Source organism: Astatotilapia calliptera, chromosome 9 (assembly GCF_964374335.1).
Source record: "Astatotilapia calliptera chromosome 9, fAstCal68.1, whole genome shotgun sequence".
Lineage (NCBI taxonomy): Eukaryota > Metazoa > Chordata > Actinopteri > Cichliformes > Cichlidae > Astatotilapia > Astatotilapia calliptera.
In genome coordinates, this window is record NC_137430.1 from 12,368,432 (window position 1) to 12,388,800 (window position 20,369).

The window sequence follows — 20,369 nt, forward strand, 5'->3', positions numbered from 1 at the left end:
TCATTCATATTTTAATCAAACTTTGTTTGCTTAGGTTAGCTGATAATCCTTTCTATCCGCATTTCAAGAAAATCAGTTTTCCACACATCCATTTTACAAATATGCCTCCAAAATGTGTACAGAATAGGAAACGTGGATCATTGGGGTATTGATTTGGATATAGATAAACCCAAAAAGCCTTGTTAGCAACTGTGACGGGGAATATGTGAATAATATGACACCAAGAAACCTCTAGGCCAACTAAACCCAGAGTTACATGACCTCTAAAACATCATGGAGCACAGGACGAGGACAACATGCATGAAAAAGGAGATGCTGAAATTCCTGCAGAACAAAGAAGAACGGACAGGAAGAAACTTTCAAAGTGATTCTTCAAATGAAGTGTATACATCAAGGTTGCCCGAGTCAAAACTGCTCACATCATACGTTTTTTAATCAGTTTTATTTGACATGAAATCAGGCTATAGTTAATTGCATCACACTCATCATTGAACACATCATCAATGTTGTCAGACATAACATTATTCGACCCAAGTTAATCATAGTGATAATAATTATCAGTGTATAAGTGTTAGGATTTGAGTGCAACGTACACAGGAAAAGAAAAAAGATGTACCAAAGGCTGACGGGGAAAGAGACCATCAGCTGAGGTGTGCGTCCTTCATAATTAGTGCTCAGAGTCCAAATTAACCAAAACCTCCATCCTGTTTAAAATCACACACACACACAGATTCACACAGGTGTGAACTTGAGGGGGGAAAATACACTCATACACACACGGTTGAATTTGTGCCATACGTGATACGGCTTCAGCCAGCATACTAGAGACTGAAAACCTCGCAGGAGCGTGCTTGAGGAGGAGGAGTCAGGGGTTAATTTGGAGCTCCGGGGCCCTCTGCAACTCCCATTCAAATCCAATGGAGTGTAATCATCAGGTCCTTTCTCCAGCATGAATAAACATTCATTTAAAAATAACAGACGACCTCCATCATAACTCCACGTTCAGCTTCAGAAAAAATAAAGTAAGTGTGCCGTTTAAAGCACGTTTAAAAACTTCTACTAGAGTTTGTGGTACCCGTCTGTTCTCTTACAGCTGAGACTGGTCATCTAGAGACGTATTGACTATTAGCTTCTGAGGACATACATAAAAAAAGCCCTTCAGTGATTTCAGACATGCAGATAGGAATGTTGTGACGGTCAACAGCTTGACTGTTATTGAATAATGACACCAGAGAATGGAAGGTTCATTCCATGTCAACCCAGTTTAGCTTAATGCTTCTGGATAATTTACTAATTAAGCTTAAGAACAACATAAATATAAACAGACATATAAACACCGCTGGCTCCAGGCCAGAGTCAGTGAGTGGATTTCCACCATTTGTTCTCTGCTCAGAGAAGTTTTAGCCTTTGTTCCAAATATTTATAATAGCTGACTTGTTATTCCCTTGATTTTGAAGACTTCAATCAAATGATTCAACTTTAAAAAAAAAAAAAAAAAAAAAGGAAGAGAGAAAAAAGATTCAAAGTGCTTTTCCTCACTGCATAGCATACTGTACTGTAAGGATCCAGCCACAGGGTCTGCTTTAACACAACTCAGATGCCCCAGGAAGTTAAAGAAACTAACTCTAGAGTATTTACAAGGCGTTTAACCCCAACAATCCTGTCAAGTGTTACATCACACATCTGAGAACTGTGGTTCCTCCTCCGCTCGGAGAGCTAGACGGTTTTACGACAAAGGTCACAGAAAATGGTACAAAACTGACTTTTGTACAGCTCTGAGGACATGTTGTGTCGTCATACGCAGCAAACACACGCAAAAAAAAGAAAACAAACACATGATTCCAGGTTAAAACAAATGCTAGGAATAACCGACGACCACTCTTCAAGTCAAATATGCTAAGCAGCTAGCATCTCTGTGATGGACACACTCAGGATGGAGGATGGCGTGCAGCAGTGGGTGCTGGTGTGTTTCACGCGGCGGGGGCGGGAGCCGCCGTCCGGCCAGAAAGAGATGGAGATGCGTGTGAAGATTGTGTGTCTTCACAAGGACATTAACACACATCTGAACGGCGGGAAAAAGAGAAACACGAAGATGACGGCAGCTCCACCCAATCGCTAACGTCTGTAGCGATGATATGTTAAAAAGCTGAAAGTCTGATCGCTGTCATCAGTGTCGTGGATGCTGATCGGTGATGATCTGTTGCAGCCCTTTTCTCTCCGTCGCTCTGGGTTACCTATTAGGTTTTTATATTGCTTTGTCTGTCCTCTACATGAACATGATTGATGAAAAATGTCCTGGCTGTAAAAGTGAGTGGTGTTAACAGAGTGTATTTTAGGTCTCTGGGTTGGGGGTCGCCAGCAGCGGCACATTGTCCCGTCTCCTCCTGCCCAGCGGGGGGCGTCTGTACTGCTCACCGTCGGCCAGCGTCTGGGGCAGTGGCTTCCTCTTGCTCTCGGGCAGCAGCAGGATGGACAGCACGGCCAGCAGAGCCAGAGAGGAGTAGACGACGTGGTGCAGGAAGTAGCCGTAGTGGTTTCGCAGGTCCATGAGAGGGGAGCTGAGACGGCCCACGCAGCCCAGAGCGAGCACGGCTCCTACACCGCTCCCTCTGCACACACACACACACACACACACACAGTTAACTGACAAGATTTACTTACACTTAATACAATTTCTGCTTATCTTTTCATCAATTATCATTTTTAATAATAATAATAATAATAATAATGGATTGCATTTATATAGCGCTTTTCTAGGCACCCAAAGCGCTTTACAATTCCACTATTCATTCACACACTGGTGCAGGCAAACCACAGTTGTAGCCACAGCTGCCCTGGAGCAGACTGACAGAAGCGAGGCTGCCATATCGCGCTATCGGCCCCTCTGAGGAACACCAGTAGGCGGTAGGTGAAGTGTCTTGCCCAAGGACACAACGACCAGGACAGAGAGAGCTGGGGGATCAAACCGGCAACCTTCCGGTTACAGATGAGCTTCCCAAAACCCCTGAACCACAGTCGTCCCATTTTTCCAGTTTTCTTTAATGGTAGTTTCTTTAATGGTAAACATGGTGACTCAGTTAAGCCTTTTGTTGATGACTCTATAACTAGGTTCAGCTGTTGTGTTAGCCCAAGCTTATTGTAGTTAATTACAACTAAACTAAATGTGAAAAAAACATTTTAAGTCAAAAATAAAATAAAAAAAATTGAAAAAGAATCTAAAATTAAAATTTTGTGAACTTAAAAACTTCTTAGTTTTAGTATCTGTTAGTTTGGACAAATTTATTATCCCACCTTGCCTCATGAGGCTGCCACGCTCGCGATTATTGAGATTTTCAAACAGTGTGTTTTTTGTTATGCCTGTACTGATGTTCCTAAATCTTGCCTCTGGTATGACACATTAATACTTGATAAATAAATAAACAAATAAATAAGCAAAAAATAAATAAAACTAAAGGCTAAACTGAAATGACTAAAGCTGCTCTGGAAACCAATTAAATTTAAGTGAATTAAAACAAAAAGTCAAAAACGAAAGAAAAAATATTTACAAAATGCAAAACGCACAGCTATAATAACTATAAAGATTTGATGAACCCAAACTCATTAAAAGTCTCAGCTTATTACATCTGTTACAAATAATGATTTTTTTTTAGGGGGGACCGATGCGTCCTTTTCAGGCCTCGGAGCAGGTCGTCCTTCCCGTCGTCTGTTGGGCGCTGATTGTTTTGCCCTCACACAGAGTTAGAAACGATGCTTGTTTGTAGATCTCACTGTACTTCAAAGTATTCTCATCTCTCTTCTCCACAAAGTCAATTATTTTCTTAGATAACAGATCGATTTTTTTATACTAAATCTGGAAAAATACTTCCATTGTTTTTGAAACTCCTCCTACTTAGAAAGACAGCTGTTGTTGTGGTATCAAATTGTTTAATTTCCTCTCTTTAATATTTGCTGCATTTCACATGTTGTGATTCATTCTGGCAGCCCGCACACGCTCTTACTGACAGAAAAACATCAACGCCTTCTACGCTGGCATTTCTTTTTCACCTACACTACAAGAAGGACAACATCGTAGTAAAAGAGCTGCAGAGTGACTGTAGAGTGCTGCTGTGTTACCTGATGATGGTAGGCATGACCTCTGCAGTGAAGAGGATGCAGAGGGAGGCGGTGGCTTGGGAAGAGAAGAGACCCAGCACTGAGAAAATCGTGATGGCCGTCTCACTGAGATCTAACAGGGGGGAGGAGAGCAGGGATAACCTTTGAGGTGTAGCATTTCTACCATGCATCTATTATGACATTAGTTTTTCTAATTTATGAATCAAACTGCAACATCTTGCTTCCATGAGCCTTTGCAGATCATAGGGACCAATAAACATCCACTGAGAGGATCCACAACACTCACCACTGTCCTCTCAGGCTTTGATGCATGATTAAAGCTCAGGGCCGGACACAGCTTTGACTTTGCTGTCACTGCAGTGTCCTACATAAACTGAAAGCCATACTCGGTTTCAGCCACAAGGGGGAGACCAAGATTTGGGCAACAGCAGATTTTCCATAGACAATGTTGTCGAGGGGGAGCAAAAATTAAAAAACACAGGTCGGGTTTTTCCATTAACAGGGCTGAGTGGTTTGCTCCTAATACACTTCATAATGCCTGAAGTGAGAGCAGTAGGATGTGTGAGAGGGATGGATCCAACATGGCCCCAGAATCAGCATCAACTTAAATTCCAGTCAGGATTTGAACAAACAAAGATTTTAATCCGAACATAATGGCTCTCTAACAGCAGGGTACTGAAGTGAAACTGTGCCCACCTTGACTTTTATTAATAGCCTTCCTTACTTGACTCTAGATTTACCTGGAGAAAACTATTCTGCTACCAAGTAAAGCCGGCTTACACTCCATGAGTCCCAGGAGGATCAAAGAGGCCAGCCCCGTCATCGTCATGGAGAGAAGCAGGATGCCGCGGCGACCGCACCTGTCTACGGTCATCCAAAGCAACAGCCAGGCCCCACCGCCTGCACACACAGAGAGCAGGTACGTCCAATAGAAGCTGGGGGCGGTGCCCCTGACGTCACCTCGGAAAGAGCTGTAACAGTGACTAATGCCGTGAGAGATGAATCTGAGGGAGGAAGGGCAGAGAAACAAAAGAGTAAGCACTCGTGTTTCCAAACAGGTTTTAAATAGAAAAGATGAGCGAGCAAAGGTGAGTCTCGCAGCACTTTAAGCATGAAATATGAGGCAGCGGCAGCCAGAGCTGTAAATGAGACACTGCGCAAACACAAAGGAGTGACTCCAAACTGCTGCGTTGCTGAAATAATGTCAAGAGTGTGAGATGACTTACGAGGTGAAGCCGAGCACGCACATGTTCTTCCAGATGTTCCTGCTGTGGAAGAGCTCAGGGAAGGACAGGTGGGGCTTTGAGGAGGGGGCTGGCTCTGAATCCAGCTCTGCAGAGGAGAAAAGAAAAATGACAGTCGGGTAACACAGACGAGGACGGCCTGACCTGGTTGCTCGCTGATCAATCGCTCGCTGTCAGCTTATTACTAGGGGGAAAAGAGACGTGCAGGAGGACACGCGTGGAGTCTCAATCTGGCCATAAGGAGGCCATTTAATAAACCGTACAATTACAGTAGGAACCACAGTGATGTGTTCATTACATTAGCATTTGTAAGCTGTGCAGAAATGTTTAATAAAGGATCCAGAACATGAGACAATTTAACTGTAAGTCAACAGCCAGCTGTGAGGTTTAAGAGGAAAGTCTAAGAGAAAATGTCTCGTTGATGTCAGAGATCAGAGGAGTTCAGCCAGACTGCTCTGAGTTGATATGAAGGAAACTGAAGCTCAAATAACCGCTCATTACAACCAAGGTACGCAGAAGAGCATCTGAATACAGCTAAGAGCAGCAAACTGAGATTACAATTGACAAAGCTCAGCAAAACTGCCTGCTCTCATGGGACGGGATTTCTGCCGTCACATACAGAGGGACGTGTCCGAATTTGATGTAAACATATACACATCGATCCGTCCTGCCTTGTGGTGATGATGTAATGGTGTAAAGGATATTTTCTTGGCACACTTTGGACCCCTTAGTAGCAAGTGAGCATGCCTGAGTATTGCTGCTGACCCCGTCTATTCCAGAGTGTCTGACGGCTACTGATGGCTGCTTATCGCAGGACCACGTCACAAAGCTGAGAACATCTGAGAACGTCTCAGACTGGCTTCCTGAACATGAAACATGAGTTCACTGTCGTTAAATGGCCTGCACAGTCACTGCAGTCTAACAGACAAACATGCACGTTTGGCTTGTGGTAAAACTGGAAATTCGCATCATGGTTGTGCAGCCGACAAATATGCAGTTATCAGCCAATCAGGAACACTGAGTGTGTAAAAGCATAGGACTAAGTGGAGAGAGAAATTCAAGGCCTTTAATGGATCATATGAAACAAATGAAACATGATGTTCTTCATCACCTCATACTGCTACACTTTTTCCGACTGCAGCGAGACCTCACTACAGAACTGTGTCCTTGATCTGTGTCTGCCGCTCACAGACGTCAGCTATAAAAACATACAGGGAGTGCAGAATTATTAGGCAAATGAGTATTTTGTCCACATCATCCTCTTCATGCATGTTGTCTTACTCCAAGCTGTATAGGCTCGAAAGCCTACTACCAATTAAGCATATTAGGTGATGTGCATCTCTGTAATGAGAAGGGGTGTGGTCTAATGACATCAACACCCTATATCAGGTGTGCATAATTATTAGGCAACGTCCTTTTCTTTGGCAAAATGGGTCAAAAGAAAGACTTGACAGGCTCAGAAAAGTCAAAAATAGTGAGCTATCTTGCAGAGGGATGCAGCAGTCTCAAAATTGCAAAGCTTCTGAAGCGTGATCATCGAACAATCAAGCGTTTCATTCAAAATAGTCAACAGGGTCGCAAGAAGCATGTGGAAAAACCAAGGCGCAAAATAACTGCCCATGAACTGAGAAAAGTCAAGCATGCAGCTGCTAAGATGCCACTTGCCACCAGTTTGGCCATATTTCAGAGCTGCAACATCACTGGAGTGCCCAAAAGCACAAGGTGTGCAATACTCAGAGACATGGCCAAGGTAAGAAAGGCTGAAAGACGACCACCACTGAACAAGACACACAAGCTGAAACGTCAAGACTGGGCCAAGAAATATCTCAAGACTGGTTTTTCTAAGGTTTTATGGACTGATGAAATGACAGTGAGTCTTGATGGGCCCGTGGCTGGATTGGTAAAGGGCAGAGAGCTCCAGTCCGACTCAAATGCCAGCAAGGTGGAGTACTGGTTTGGGCTGGTATCATCAAAGATGAGCTTGTGGGGCCTTTTCGGGTTGAGGATGGAGTCAAGCTCAACTCCCAGTCCTACTGCCAGTTTCTGGAAGACACCTTCTTCAAGCAGTGGTACAGGAAGAAGCCTGCATCCTTCAAGAAAAACATGATTTTCATGCAGGACAATGCTCCATCACACGCGTCCAAGTACTCCACAGCGTGGCTGGCAAGAAAGGGTATAAAAGAAGAAAAACTAATGACATGGCCTCCTTGTTCACCTGATCTGAACCCCATTGAGAACCTGTGGTCCATCATCAAATGTGAGATTTACAAGGAGGGAAAACAGTACACCTCCCTGAACAGTGTCTGGGAGGCTGTGGTTGCTGCTGCATGCAATGTTGATGGTGAACAGATCAAAACACTGACAGAATCCATGGATGGCAGGCTTTTGAGTGTCCTTGCAAAGAAAGGTGGCTATATTGGTCGCTGATTTGTTTTTGTTTTGTTTTTGAATGTCAGAAATGTATATTTGTGAATGTGGAGATGTTATATTGGTTTCACTGGTAAAAATAAATAATTGAAATGGGTATACATTTGTTTTTTGTTAAGTTGCCTAATAATTATGCACAGTAATAGTCACCTGCGCACACAGATATGCCCCTAAAATAGCTAAAACTAAAAACAAACTAAAAACTACTTCCAAAAACATTCAGCTTTGATATTAATGAGTTTTTTGGGTTCATTGAGAACATGGTTGTTGTTCAATAATAAAATTATTCCTCAAAAATACAATTTGCCTAATAATTCTGCACTCCCTGTAGTTCAGTCTTATTGTTAACTTTGATATGCCAATCATGTGTAGGTGGTGCCGTGAAGGATTATTTTATAGCATGTCCTTACAGCACATCTTTATCATCTTGTTGTGATAAATATAGGTCAGAGTTATGTAAGCCTCATCTAGCCTCAGGTGCTGAGATACTTCTCCAGGAGAGAAACACGGCCAGCAAATACATTCACACCATTTCTCTTTAAGACTTGTTGCTACATGAAACATTTCCGCACGTCATCAGTATTCCTGAGTGTCCTTCCTGCTAGCGTGACAGCATTACAGTAACCACCCAAATAAATCCCCATTTTAATTTGATCTGAACTGTAATCACAACAAAAGGGGATGTTCTTTGATCACTTTATCTGTGAATGAGAGCTCGACATAAAAGAATATGGACAAATTTAGGTTAAAAGCTTTGTGGGGGGGTTTAATACACTCAGAATGGAAACATAAAATGTAGATTTTGCAACTATTAACAACTATCAACCTCAGTACAGCTAATGCTAGCAGAACACAGAGGTCACTGAACAGTGCAAAGTTGACACTACGTAGCTGGAAACATTTGACATGTAAACAGTGGCAGAGCTCAGTGGTCGCCTGGCCTTAGGCCATCTTTTAACAGCAAGTCATTACGTCCCATTATGTTTCCATTTTAATGCAGGAACCATCCGCTCTTAATAAATCATGAATAGTAATTGAGCATCATTACCGCTCTTGGAAGTGGTGCGTGAGAGGGTCATATACATTGAAACACACGGCCACAGTTATTCCATGAATAATGCAGGCTTCGTAAGCCGAGCGCCTGGCGCTGAACCCTGCAGTGAGGTAAAGTGGGAATTTGTTCTCCGTTTACAGAACGAGGATCTAACGTCAGTGCTGCAAACACACCTGTGAAGCTCTCGTCGTCCCTCACGTCTCTGTTGGAGTTTCTTCTCTCGCTGAATGCATTCATGTCTGAAGATCGCTCCGACAGAAGGAGCCAGCGAGGAGATTCTGGAAACACCCCAGGAACTCTGCAGGAGGAGGAGGAATATACTTTAACTCTTTGATCTCAGGTGACCTTTACTCAGCACTAAAACTATTTAGAAGCTTTAAGGTTTTGTTGCTTTCACCTGAATTTGCTGCTTCAGTATAAAAACTAACCAGCACGGGTCACAAAGAAGCAAAGTTCTATAATCCTCTTTTATTAAAACCTGCAATTCGCTGCCAGTAATCTTTTTATAATCTCTGATAATGCGGTATGTTACCCAGATCTGAGAGGGACTGCGGACCTTAAACAAAGGAGCTCTAATATGTTCTGACACCAGCTCAGTGTGAAAAGGGGATTGGAATCAATACCATCTAACAAAGCTTTTAATAAGTCAGCTGGCATCAAGGCACTACGCAAAACCACTCCCAGGTTCCTTCATGATTCAGAAAGTAAAAGCCTGAGTAAAAATAACAAGAGACACATTCCTACCCGTAGCTGAGAAAGAGTGTTAGTGGGGCGGACCCAGCTCCCAGCAGGCCCCTCCAAGATTGGCACCCGAGGGCCACGGCCAGCAGCAGCAGCTCCCCGGCTACAGTCGTCAGGCCAGCCAGCGTGGTGGCCATCAGCCTGAGAGACGGCTCACACAGCTCCAGACCTGAACAAACAACACAATGTCAAAGCTAACTAATCTTTTATTTACACTTTTCAGATTCTGAAAGGTTAAACATTAAAAAAAAACAAGAGAATATAAATATCATGTGCCCCAAAACTTGGTTCCATTGAAATATAATGCAAGCTAGAAGAAGTAGATTTGATCACTAGGCCTCATTAGCGGCACAAGGAAAAGGAGAGAGGAATTACTGAATTGAGACTCTCTGAGATTTCAGGTGAAGTTCAGGTAGGTGACTGTACTGTGGAGGAAACCATCTGTGCATGACTGTTTGCATATTACAGTGTTTGTTCCTGTGTGATGATCCGTGGGTTCTGATGAAACAAATGACGCCCATCCTTCAAGGCTGAAACACTCACGGGTGATATACAGAGTAAGATAGACTCCCGCGCTGGCCGCCGCCAGACAGAAACGCATGACGATGAAGACAGAAGGATACGGGGAGACACACACGAGCACCCCGAACACCACCGAGAGGGTCAGAGAGGTCAGAAGGGTCTTGGACCTGCCCAGCCTGCAGGGAAGCACAGAGATACAGACACACGATTAAAACTCAGCAAAGTAAGCAAACACAGATTCAAATTAACAGGGATAAATTAAAACACATGTACAGGAGCAGATGCACAACAACAAATCACACTGTACATGCTGATAATGCAGCAGCTGCTCGTGTGCTTAAATATTAACACGGAGAGGGAATAGAACAGAAAATAGGACAGGAGTCTACTGACAGAGTTTAGACACAACAGGGAGCCACCCTTTGAAGTCTACACTTTTACAGCATCATTAAGCATTAATGCTGCCATTATACTTCCAGTTTCATGTAGTTTACCAGACAAACAAATTAATCAGAACAATTTAGAGCTCGCGAAGAGTTTAGAATAAAAAAATAAATAAAAGAAAGAGCCTAAGAAATGCTGCAATCACAGAGGCTTAGGGAAGCTGCGTTTCCAAAAACAGCTCAAGTGGAAAGCACGACTGTTCACTAATGAACGATTAGCCAGTTTTTGTTTGCTTGTTTAGTTTCTAACATGCAGCTTAGCAATGCTCCCTTTTCTTCTTCATGTGCCCCCATTAAGGCGCCATTAAGTCACCGGTCTAAACAAACAAATGCTATGCTCAATTGGTCAGCAAATTAATGAGAGCTGTTAGCTGTGGCATCATCTCCCTCGCAGTTGCCCCCAAAAACTAGAGCTTCCCCTTCAAACGACACACACTGGTTCACTTGTGTGACTCATCCGAGGCCACTGAGCAAAATAAAGCATGCAAATTTAGCATAAATGTATTTGCCATTAATTGCTTGTGGGAGGTAAATTGTTTGTAATACAGCCATGAGATTTTCTTGAGTAAACAGCAGTATTTTTCCTCCATCACAAATTATATCTTACTGTGATAAATAAAAAGAGTAATAAATTTCTCTTTTGGCCTGAGGCCACAACTTGCTGTTGGATAGAGGAAGCACTGGCAGGCCACAGTAAATCTATAGAAAATTTCATTCTGCAAACCGTGCTACTTTTTCTGAGTGTGTCTCTGTGTGCTGCATGACGACTGTGAGGTAATGAAACTGCAAAGTAAGAAGAGGACAGAGAATAATGAGGAACAAAATGATCTGACAGCACAGATGTCTGCACACAGACGGGCTGGCTTTTATTGGAACATGTTCCCAGGAAGCATGCCCATGTGGGCCCACGGAGGGTAACTGTGGGTGAACTGTGGGGCTGTGCACAGAGCATGCTCACATTTATTGTGCACAGATGCCACAGCGGTGTTGTCCTTCAGGCTAGTTCATGGAGGTCACGGTTCAGTTTTGTCCTTTTGGGTCCCCACTATGGACACCCCACAGAAATGGGCCCCTTGTAGGTTAGCCCATAGCAGTTTGGGGTCCCTGTAAAGGGTTTTCTGTGGGAAACCCATAGTGGGCCTACAATGGGCCCCATTGGATGCTCCTCTCTGCTAAATGTGAGCAGCCCACAGTCAGCCCGCACTATGGGCTGCTTCACGGTGTCCAGATGTGCCCTACTAATCACCCCAGTACTCAGCCCACAATGGGCTGCCATTGTGTGCCGTGTGGGTCTGTCCACAGTGACCAAACAAGAAAGGCACAAACAGTCTCTCCAAACTGCCTCAGTAACTTATTAACTCACTTTTTGGCTGTATGTGTTGTCCTTCCGGCTGCTGAGTGTTCATTCCTGATGTTTGCTTGCCATGAAAAACAGACCTGCAGGAAACCCTGATGGGGGTGTGTGTGAGCATACATTACCTGTCAGCGGCGTAGCCCAAGCAGAGACAGCCAGTCAGGACGCCCAGGATGAAACACACCTCCTCCACTGGGACCAGCCAGTACTGACCACACACCAGATCCCACTGTGAAGGGAGAGAGGTCTTTCAGTTAATATCCAATCAAGTTAGCAACAAGCAGTTTCATTTTCTTTGTAGATGGTTGGTCTTCCATCATTTCCAACAAAATCTGCAAAGCTTGTGACTGTTTGGTAACTTGTAACATTTCCTAATGGGCGTGACAGTAGACAGCCTAGCCTCCACTGAACTGCAATAAGCCTTCTCTGCTTTCTTCACATGCATTGGGTAAAAGGCCAACTTTAAACAACATCCTGCAGAACTACTCAAAATGTGGGACAGGGAGACAAGAAATAAAAATGGTGACATCTGGTCAGCCTGGGCAGAGGTGCAGAATCGCCATGTAAAATTACTGAAATAAACTGTTAGAAACAATGATCCCATTATTGTCCATTTTGAACCCAACTCCGAAGCAATATATTTATACACCTCACAAGTTCAGGGGACTGGTTGAATGCATCAGTTGTCAAAGATTGCTTCACTGCTGATATTTTGGGGGCATTTAGCAACAAGACACCTTGTTAATTATACTTTGCCCACTTAGTGCTTTGTCGCTTTTACAGTTTCATTTGGTAAATAATTGGCGTATTCAGCAAAACTGCTGAATGGCAGCACAAGACAGTACCTCCTTTTTTTCCTCCTGTCCAGTTGAGCTAAAGATGAATTAGGTTTGATTAATGGTTAGTACTGTACAACATGGCACCGGTGTGGAAGTCTCCATTCCTGTGTCGGACAAATTTATAAGCTGAAAAGCAAAAAAGATTTTTGCTTGTATAAAAGTCTGTTTCTGTGTAGTTTAGAGAAATCAGCCTTTGGCTCCTTCAACTCTAACATCACTAAACACTTTCGTAATTATTTGATGGGCTCACTCACTAGTTTCAGGTCATTAGAGGGAAAAATGCTCAGCTCAGGGATTAATAATTAACCTCACTAACCAATGGATGACATCGAGGTGACTGCCTCCATCTTGTTTGTGATCTGTGTTTTTCTTTAACCCCCTGATCATTTAACAGCATGTTATCCCCACATTTGTTCATTTAGAGGCTGCATAGTGTCTGCCATCTACTGCAGTGTAAGTATAAAAATAAAGAACATCAGCCAAAGTAATTAAATCTAAATTGTTCACATCCCTCGGTAATAACCACCACACAGCAGTGGAGTTAAAAGTGGCTACACCACCCTCAAAAGACAGCTCAGTAGCACAGTCTAATAAAGGGAGCCAGTACGCTTGACTTACTAATTAATAAATGTGTTATTTGACTAATTAAATTAACAAAGTCAGAGATTTTAGTTTACAAAAAAAAACAAAGTTTTTTTCTCTGACATTAGTTCTGGCCCATTTATGCATTTATGCAAAAATGATATATACACTCCCTGGTGTAAACACAGCTGTCTTACAATAGGGATGAAAAGCCCATTAGACAAATACTAGAAACACAGGAAGATGTAACGACATTACACACATGCATGTGTGTGGTCACGATACATATAGTGGGTGTATTGCTATAATCACTCGTTAGCACCGCAACAATAAAATGGTACGAGGTTCACTGAGTGGATTAGAAAACAAATGCCCGTGTGACTGCATGAGTTAGCCACACAGAAAGTCAGCACATCTGTTAAAAAGGAAATAAAAAAATAAAGATCTCTGCTCTCAGATCCGAGTTTAATCACATTAAGCCGACCCACTGATTTGCATTTACAGCTGAGTCCTGCTAACGTCGCTTCCTGTTGGCTGCTGAAAGCAAAATGGTTTTAATGATCTAGAGGGAGACTGAGCAGAGGGCCGTGATTTTTTTTGTTATTTAAGCGGCCGTACATAATTGGAACCCGTGCACAGAAACATTAAAGCCCGTCACATAACATCAGCTGTCCCGTTGCTGAGACGCGCAGTCACAACAGTGAACACCATGCAACTCGTACGCGTGGAATGCTGTGGAAGACGAGGATGAGGCGAAAATGCGCACAAACAAGTCCTGAAAGCTACCAGGCTGGTTTAGAGAGAGAGAGAGAGAACCAGAAAGCAGCAGGTTTGTGCCTCCAGTAATAAACAAAACCTGCAAGCATGTCCTCATAATATCAACATGAACAACCGCTCTAACAAACTCGCAGCTCACACGTCACAAATTCATAGTTTTACATTAAACCAAAGACAAAGGATGTTAAATATCACTGTTTTATATTTCAACAGGCATGGCAGTTTGTGTGCATTCGTTTACAGATCCACAGCATAGAGGTGGTAAGTAAAGTTTGCCTGTATTAAAGTGATGGTCTTTATTGACCCGTGGAAGCGATGAGGCTGATCAGAGGCGGTCCTGCTTCCTGCTTGCCAGACTGCCAGCAAAGCAAAGCAGCTCTGGAGGAACGCTCAATCACCCTCCAGCTAGCTGATGAAATATGTTAGCCTGACTCTAAAAGCTCAGGGACAGAGAAGACTACAGGCAAACACTTCTGCTAAAGTCTTCCAGTGTCTTCAGCTTGCTGCAGTGGTATGGGGTGGGTTACAAGCAAGCTGCCCTTACACCATAAATTAGAGCTGGGTGTGGTTCCCCACATGTGGGCACAAAAAAAGAAACAGGCCAAATAGTGATCAGCCTGGTGAGAAAGGTTAGCTGCCATCAAGGACTGGGCTGACAGTCTTTGAAACAGAGGTCTGGGTGAAAACGCACATCAGCGTATGTCAGAACATCACACACAGAGTGCCTGATATCAACAAAAACAACCGAGACAGGTAGAAAACAGCAGTGGTGCCGATGACTGGCTTCATTGTTGTGAACAAAACGAGCGACATCAGTGAGAAACAAACCTCCACTAGCATAATGAGCCACAGTTCTTTTTAAAGGACAAATATTATCATATTGCACTGAAGATAATCTTTCAGCCTGCCTGCTGGCTGTGTACACACAGATTACATGAGACACAAACTGCAGTGTAAAGACTGGAAGTTGTTCTCACAGCAGTGAAACAAATGATCAAGGCTACTCAGTTTTAACATCATAAACACTTAGAAAATGCACTCCTGTGCTTGTGCACGGCTTGTTCCGTCAACTTAACACTGGATTATAATGTTACAGCATACAATACGCTGTAATAGCCTTAGTTTCCAATCATTTTCTTCTCCTTCTGTGGCAGAGTTAATGTGATTGTAAGCAGGGTCTGTTCTCCTTTAGCGAGGTGTTGATCTCTGACATTCTAGGCATGGTTCTCTGAAGAAACATGTCTTACAACATGCCAATATGACGTGGGTTAACACACATTTCTGAATGAGTCACCGGATTGTCGAAACTCACTTTGCAACCATCATGTCAAGCAAATTGTAAAAACCAAAAACATCAAGGTGCTCTTCTCCTCATGGCCAAACTGGTCAAATGAAAGAGGAATAAGCACTGGGTGCTTAAAGATCCACAAAATGGGCTTTGATGTGTGAAATTAGCACCTTTGAGGTCTGACCTCTGACAATTCAGACAACACATCCCTGAAAGCCCTCTCTCTCTCTCTCTCTCTCTCTCTCTACCTTGATGGCATCGATTGAACTCACATTTGTCAAAGACTCTGTGTCTATTACCCATCTTGGCTCAACAATCCTCCACACGGCCAGAGCTGAATGAAAGTCTGATGATGCTGTGACATCATAGCAGTGGCCAAAACTCATCCCTAGCAGAGCTGCGAGGGCTTCGAAATGATACCAAACTACTCAGCTTTACCAGTGATTCAACCAGAGAAGGATAAAGACCCAGAGAGTGAAGGTGCTGTACTTGAACACGAAAGAATCGGTTAAGCAGTATTGCATAAGGAGCAAGAGCAGACTGGGATATGCTGTACACAGGTTATGGTTACAGTTATGACCAATCAACAAGCTCTGATTTCTTCACACACATGCATGAAGAAAACCTGTGGTGAGAATAAAGCAGACCTCTGAAGGGTCAAAGTTTCTGCTCCGGGCTCTACAACCTTCTGTTTGGCATTTTTTCAGAACTAAGCTGGTTCAAAGGGAGCGGTGCTAAAAGTGTTTGTTCTAGATAGAAGATAAACTGCACTGAGGCCAAGTATAAGATACGGAAGGCTTCTTTTTTAACATAAACCATGCAAAGCTACTTGAGGAGGCCCGGTAAAAAAAATCCTCCGAGCATAACCGATCCATTTAAGTGTGCAATGCTGTCAACATCATGCTTTGAAAAACGGTGAAGGTAAGAAAACAGAGGTGCCATTTAAAGTTAACAAGACGACACATTTAAAAAAAAAAGTGATCCTTCAGAGGAGCTGGCAGGAGACTTTTTGTCCAAGTCGTTAGTATATGTGCAGCTGTATCATAGTTCTGCAGGGCATTGCAAAACAGTGAGCATTCATGATCTGTAAGGCTATGGTGAAACAATATAGTATGAAAAAGGTTTTTTTATTATTTTAAGGCTCTTAAGCTACACCTGAAAAGAAGTTCATCTTCCCTTCACCAAGCTAAAACAATCATCCAGGCCAAGACCATAATTAGAGAGCTTCAAAGGATCCCACAGTAAAACTTTACCTCAGTGACGATGTTGTTCTTCAGCCCCTCTGTGACATTGTAGTCCCATCCATTCTCGCAGTCCACCACAGCAGACTGACTGCTATTGGTATACTGCTTACACTGGGACGGGCCCCCGCTGTCCCCGGGCCGTCGCCCTTTCTCCCAAGGTACTGAGGCGTTCAGCACTTCAGGCGATGGCACGGGGCCCGGCAGGTGGCAGTGGTGGTGAGGGGGGAGGGTGATGAGAGGGTCCGAAGAGAGCAGGAAGGCCAGGAAGAGGTTGGGCAGGATGGAAAGCGCAATCAGCACTCTCTGCTTCTTCCGGCCCAGAGCCAGCACCATCACTTCACCGGTGGGGGGCAGCGAGGGCGGCGCGGGGATCGAGGAGGAGGATGGCGCTGGGGAAGAGGGCACAGGGGAGGAGGGGAGGGATGGAGGGGGAGCTGGGCAAGGAGATGGGGAAACTATCGGCGGGGAGTCCGGGGATGTCATTGCCGCTGGAGTACTGAAGGCAGAGGACCAGGATGGAGGACGGTGAGCAAGCTGGTCCCCGGGCAGAAGAGTAGAGCTTCGGTAAAACTGTGTGAGCAGAAGGTTACTCGTCATTATTACAGATCAAGCACCAATATGGGACACAGATATGACGCTCTGACATGTCAACACCACACAGTCCACTTAGCTGCTTCAGTTTCAAAGCTAAGCCCATCTTAATAGAACAAACGCATCCACTGTTTATAGATAATAGATAGAGATAATGTTATCTGCCAGTGCTGCTGTGATATCGGAAGAGACTTCCTTTCCTGTGTTACAGATCCTCTCAGAGCTCTCTGCATCACGCAGCAGAGTAGCCACCACTTTGATATCATTAATATGTAATATTCACCCAATTTTTCAATATCCTGCCCTAAACATTAGCATCAGCTCAAGAAATCCAGCACTACTCAGGCTCTACCAGGAATTCTTCATCAATTCAATTTCCAACAACACGAAAGAGATCCTACATTTCCCATGATGCAACTCGTAGCTGCTCTCATCGCACCTCCAACTTTCTGTTTCTGTCTTTGAACACAGGCCCAATTCATGACAACCCCTGAAGGTATCACTGCATGCTAGTTTTGAAGTGATCACAATGTGTCTGAGTGAAACAGCAGCTCTGGTGGACTGCACGCTGCATAAGCTTTGCAAAGTTTTACGATGACAGGTCAGTGAGGCAGTGCACTTACTCCAGCCACTGCATTTGTATTTATGTGACATCGTCAAACAAAACCTAAACGCTCCGTTTAACCTGATACAATCAGAGCTGTGGGTGTGTGTGTGTGCAAACACCTGTACAGGAAAAGAACGAGATTCTTTCAAAACAAAGCCTGATTATCACGAAGCCAAGTATGTCTCAGTGTGGGATTTTTAGACAAAACCACCAATTTTAATAGCATCACATTGAGCTTTAGGGAAGTATAATATATATACTCATTACTATTATAATCCATAGCATAAGAAATGTCAACATAAGCCTCTAATTAGTGCGTAGAAACTGTCAGCTACTGGCTATAACACATTTCACAGGCTTTGTGATGCCAGTCACAGCCTGACATGTTGTTGTTTACCCTGAGCTAAATGGAAAAGCGGTGGGTGTTCTCAGGGACCCCACTAGCAGCCCTGAGTGCTCCCCCTCAGCAGCAGTCTCCTCTGCAGGTGCACATGGTGCCCCTCCGTGGGTCAACGTCATCGTGTTTTCCTCGCACAGGGCCAGGAAGTGTTGCTAAGAAAAAAAAGGAATCCCACAGGGTTATATAAGAGCTTTCGCGCGAGGAGGGGAAAGGACACGGGGGGGAGGGGGGTGAACAAAGAGGGAGGGGGCTGGCTGGGCTGTACGCCGGACAGAAGAGCAACGAAGCAACGAGGGAGAGAACAGCAGCGTGATGTAGGGGCGTTAGAGCAGCTGGGCTGGGCGGACTGAGCAGACACCTGCCCCGGCACTCTGGACCAGCACACACAGCCAGTGTTACACACCCCTGTGCGGCCTCAAAACAAAGCGCACACTGTTACTCACCCTTTAAAGCGACGCTAACTGTGAGCCAAAATCCTGCCACCCGTCGTCTCTCTGAAACATCCCAAACATCGCGGGCTTAAGAGAGGAGGACAGCGGATGAGTTTCACCGCGTTCACACCGTCTCCTCCGCTCTGTCTGCCACACAAACAGACATGTCTGTCCCGGAGAAGTACCGCAAGGCTCGGATGAACACAATCGTTTGCCTTTGACACAGGCAAGGACACCGGACTCTCCGTTAGTCCCTAAACACAGCCAACGTCCCTCCGCCGCGTGAGCATATGATGATGCCGCCGGAGGAGGGGTTGATGCTCCGCTTGCTCCTTCACTCCCACCGTCGGTTGCTGTGTAACGGTGTTGTTTAGTCCAAGTTTATCCCTGCCGACATGACACAGAATAATTCAACAATAACGCACAACTGTGCCCGGCATCACCTTAAAGGGGCAGGCGTCGGCAGGAAGTGGAGCGAAGGACAAAGACCGGGTGGAAAACTGCGGAGAGCCGTGTCTGTTTAAAGGGCAGTAGCTCCGCCAGCGGCGAGTCTCACTTCGAGAAGAATCGGCAAACATCGCCAGAGCGACAGCCCCCCTCCCTCCGCCCGCGCCACTCAATCAAAGATCGTGTACAAGGAATGAGGCGATGACTCAGCAACAGATTTAGCCACATTGGAGAAGGATTAGTTTTATTAACAAATGATTTTTTTTAAGCAAAAGCATGAAATTATTAGAATCAGTAGTTGTTTTAAACACTTCTGTTAGGAATTCATTTATTACAGGGTTAATTAATGAATCACTCGGATAAAAGTCTTACCGGGAGGAAACTTGTTGCTCAGTAAAAGTAGCATACAAAATCAGCAGCGGAGTGAGATATCTGTTTATGAGTGCTCTCTCTCTGTCTCCTGCAGAATGCCTGCATGGAGCTGCCTGCCGCATGGTGGAGCCATAAATCATAGAGAAGAGGCAGGTGTGAGACAGCGGCACGGCTACAGAGCTGCTTTCAGGTGAAAAAAAAAACGAGAGACAGTCCATCATAACTTATTTATGATATAATTTAAATGTGCACTCACTCTAATGGTTGATAGTCCAGAAGAAATCAGTGATCCACCATATTATCTTATCCTATTATCTTATCACAACAGATTTCATTAGTGCATCCACATGTTTCATCATGACTCCTGATAGTTTTAATCTGCAATAGAGGACAAAATATCCATTGGCACACAGAGATAACAGCACTTTGTGCTGTGTCAGCCGGTAATGACTGAAAGGCTACACATGATGGCACCATCACGGTTTGTTCCTCTGGTGATGCAGCAGCAGCAGCAGCCCGCCATTAGTGCAAGAAGTCTGACTTCAGTAAATGTCACTTGATGCTACTGTAAATGTAAAGAAGTCTGTGGCGATGCTTTAAACAGCAGGGGTTCCGCTTTATTCCAAGTCACTTATTCATGCCATGCATTTGAGCTGCGAGTCCTCATTAGGTTGTGTTTGTTTTAACCAAAAATGGCGACAGCTTCCACTTTCCCTTGAAGTGTTGCATGTGAGCTTTTCAACAGTTAGAGGGCCTCTGTTGGAAGCTGTGAATGATATCAAATAAAAACAAATGGTATAAAGTAGAAAAATTAGCCTTCGCGTCATAAAAGCACCTTCTCTTATTGATTGTCTTAGTGAGACCAGTAAAACAATAGACCTCAGCCCTTAGAG

At 44.1% G+C, this 20,369-nt stretch overlaps 1 protein-coding gene and 1 long non-coding RNA gene across 2 annotated transcripts; one reads left to right on the forward strand and one right to left on the reverse strand.

Annotated features, from left to right (window-relative positions):
* Positions 1–423: 423 nt before the first annotated feature.
* slc22a17 (solute carrier family 22 member 17) lies at positions 424–19,222 on the reverse strand. The gene is made up of 10 exons (XM_026179243.2): positions 18,670–19,222; positions 16,638–17,198; positions 12,024–12,127; positions 10,123–10,277; positions 9,583–9,748; positions 9,012–9,136; positions 5,340–5,445; positions 4,894–5,117; positions 4,114–4,225; positions 424–2,609 (listed from the first exon to the last, which is right to left on the reverse strand). Exons 2-10 carry the CDS (start codon positions 17,109–17,111, stop codon positions 2,333–2,335), a joined length of 1,743 nt encoding a protein of 580 aa, XP_026035028.1. The 5' UTR covers positions 17,112–17,198; positions 18,670–19,222; the 3' UTR covers positions 424–2,332.
* LOC145430916 (uncharacterized) lies at positions 2,608–7,179 on the forward strand. The gene is made up of 2 exons (XR_013911258.1): positions 2,608–4,261; positions 4,848–7,179. It is a non-coding gene; the product is annotated as an uncharacterized LOC145430916 (long non-coding RNA).
* Positions 19,223–20,369: the final 1,147 nt, after the last annotated feature.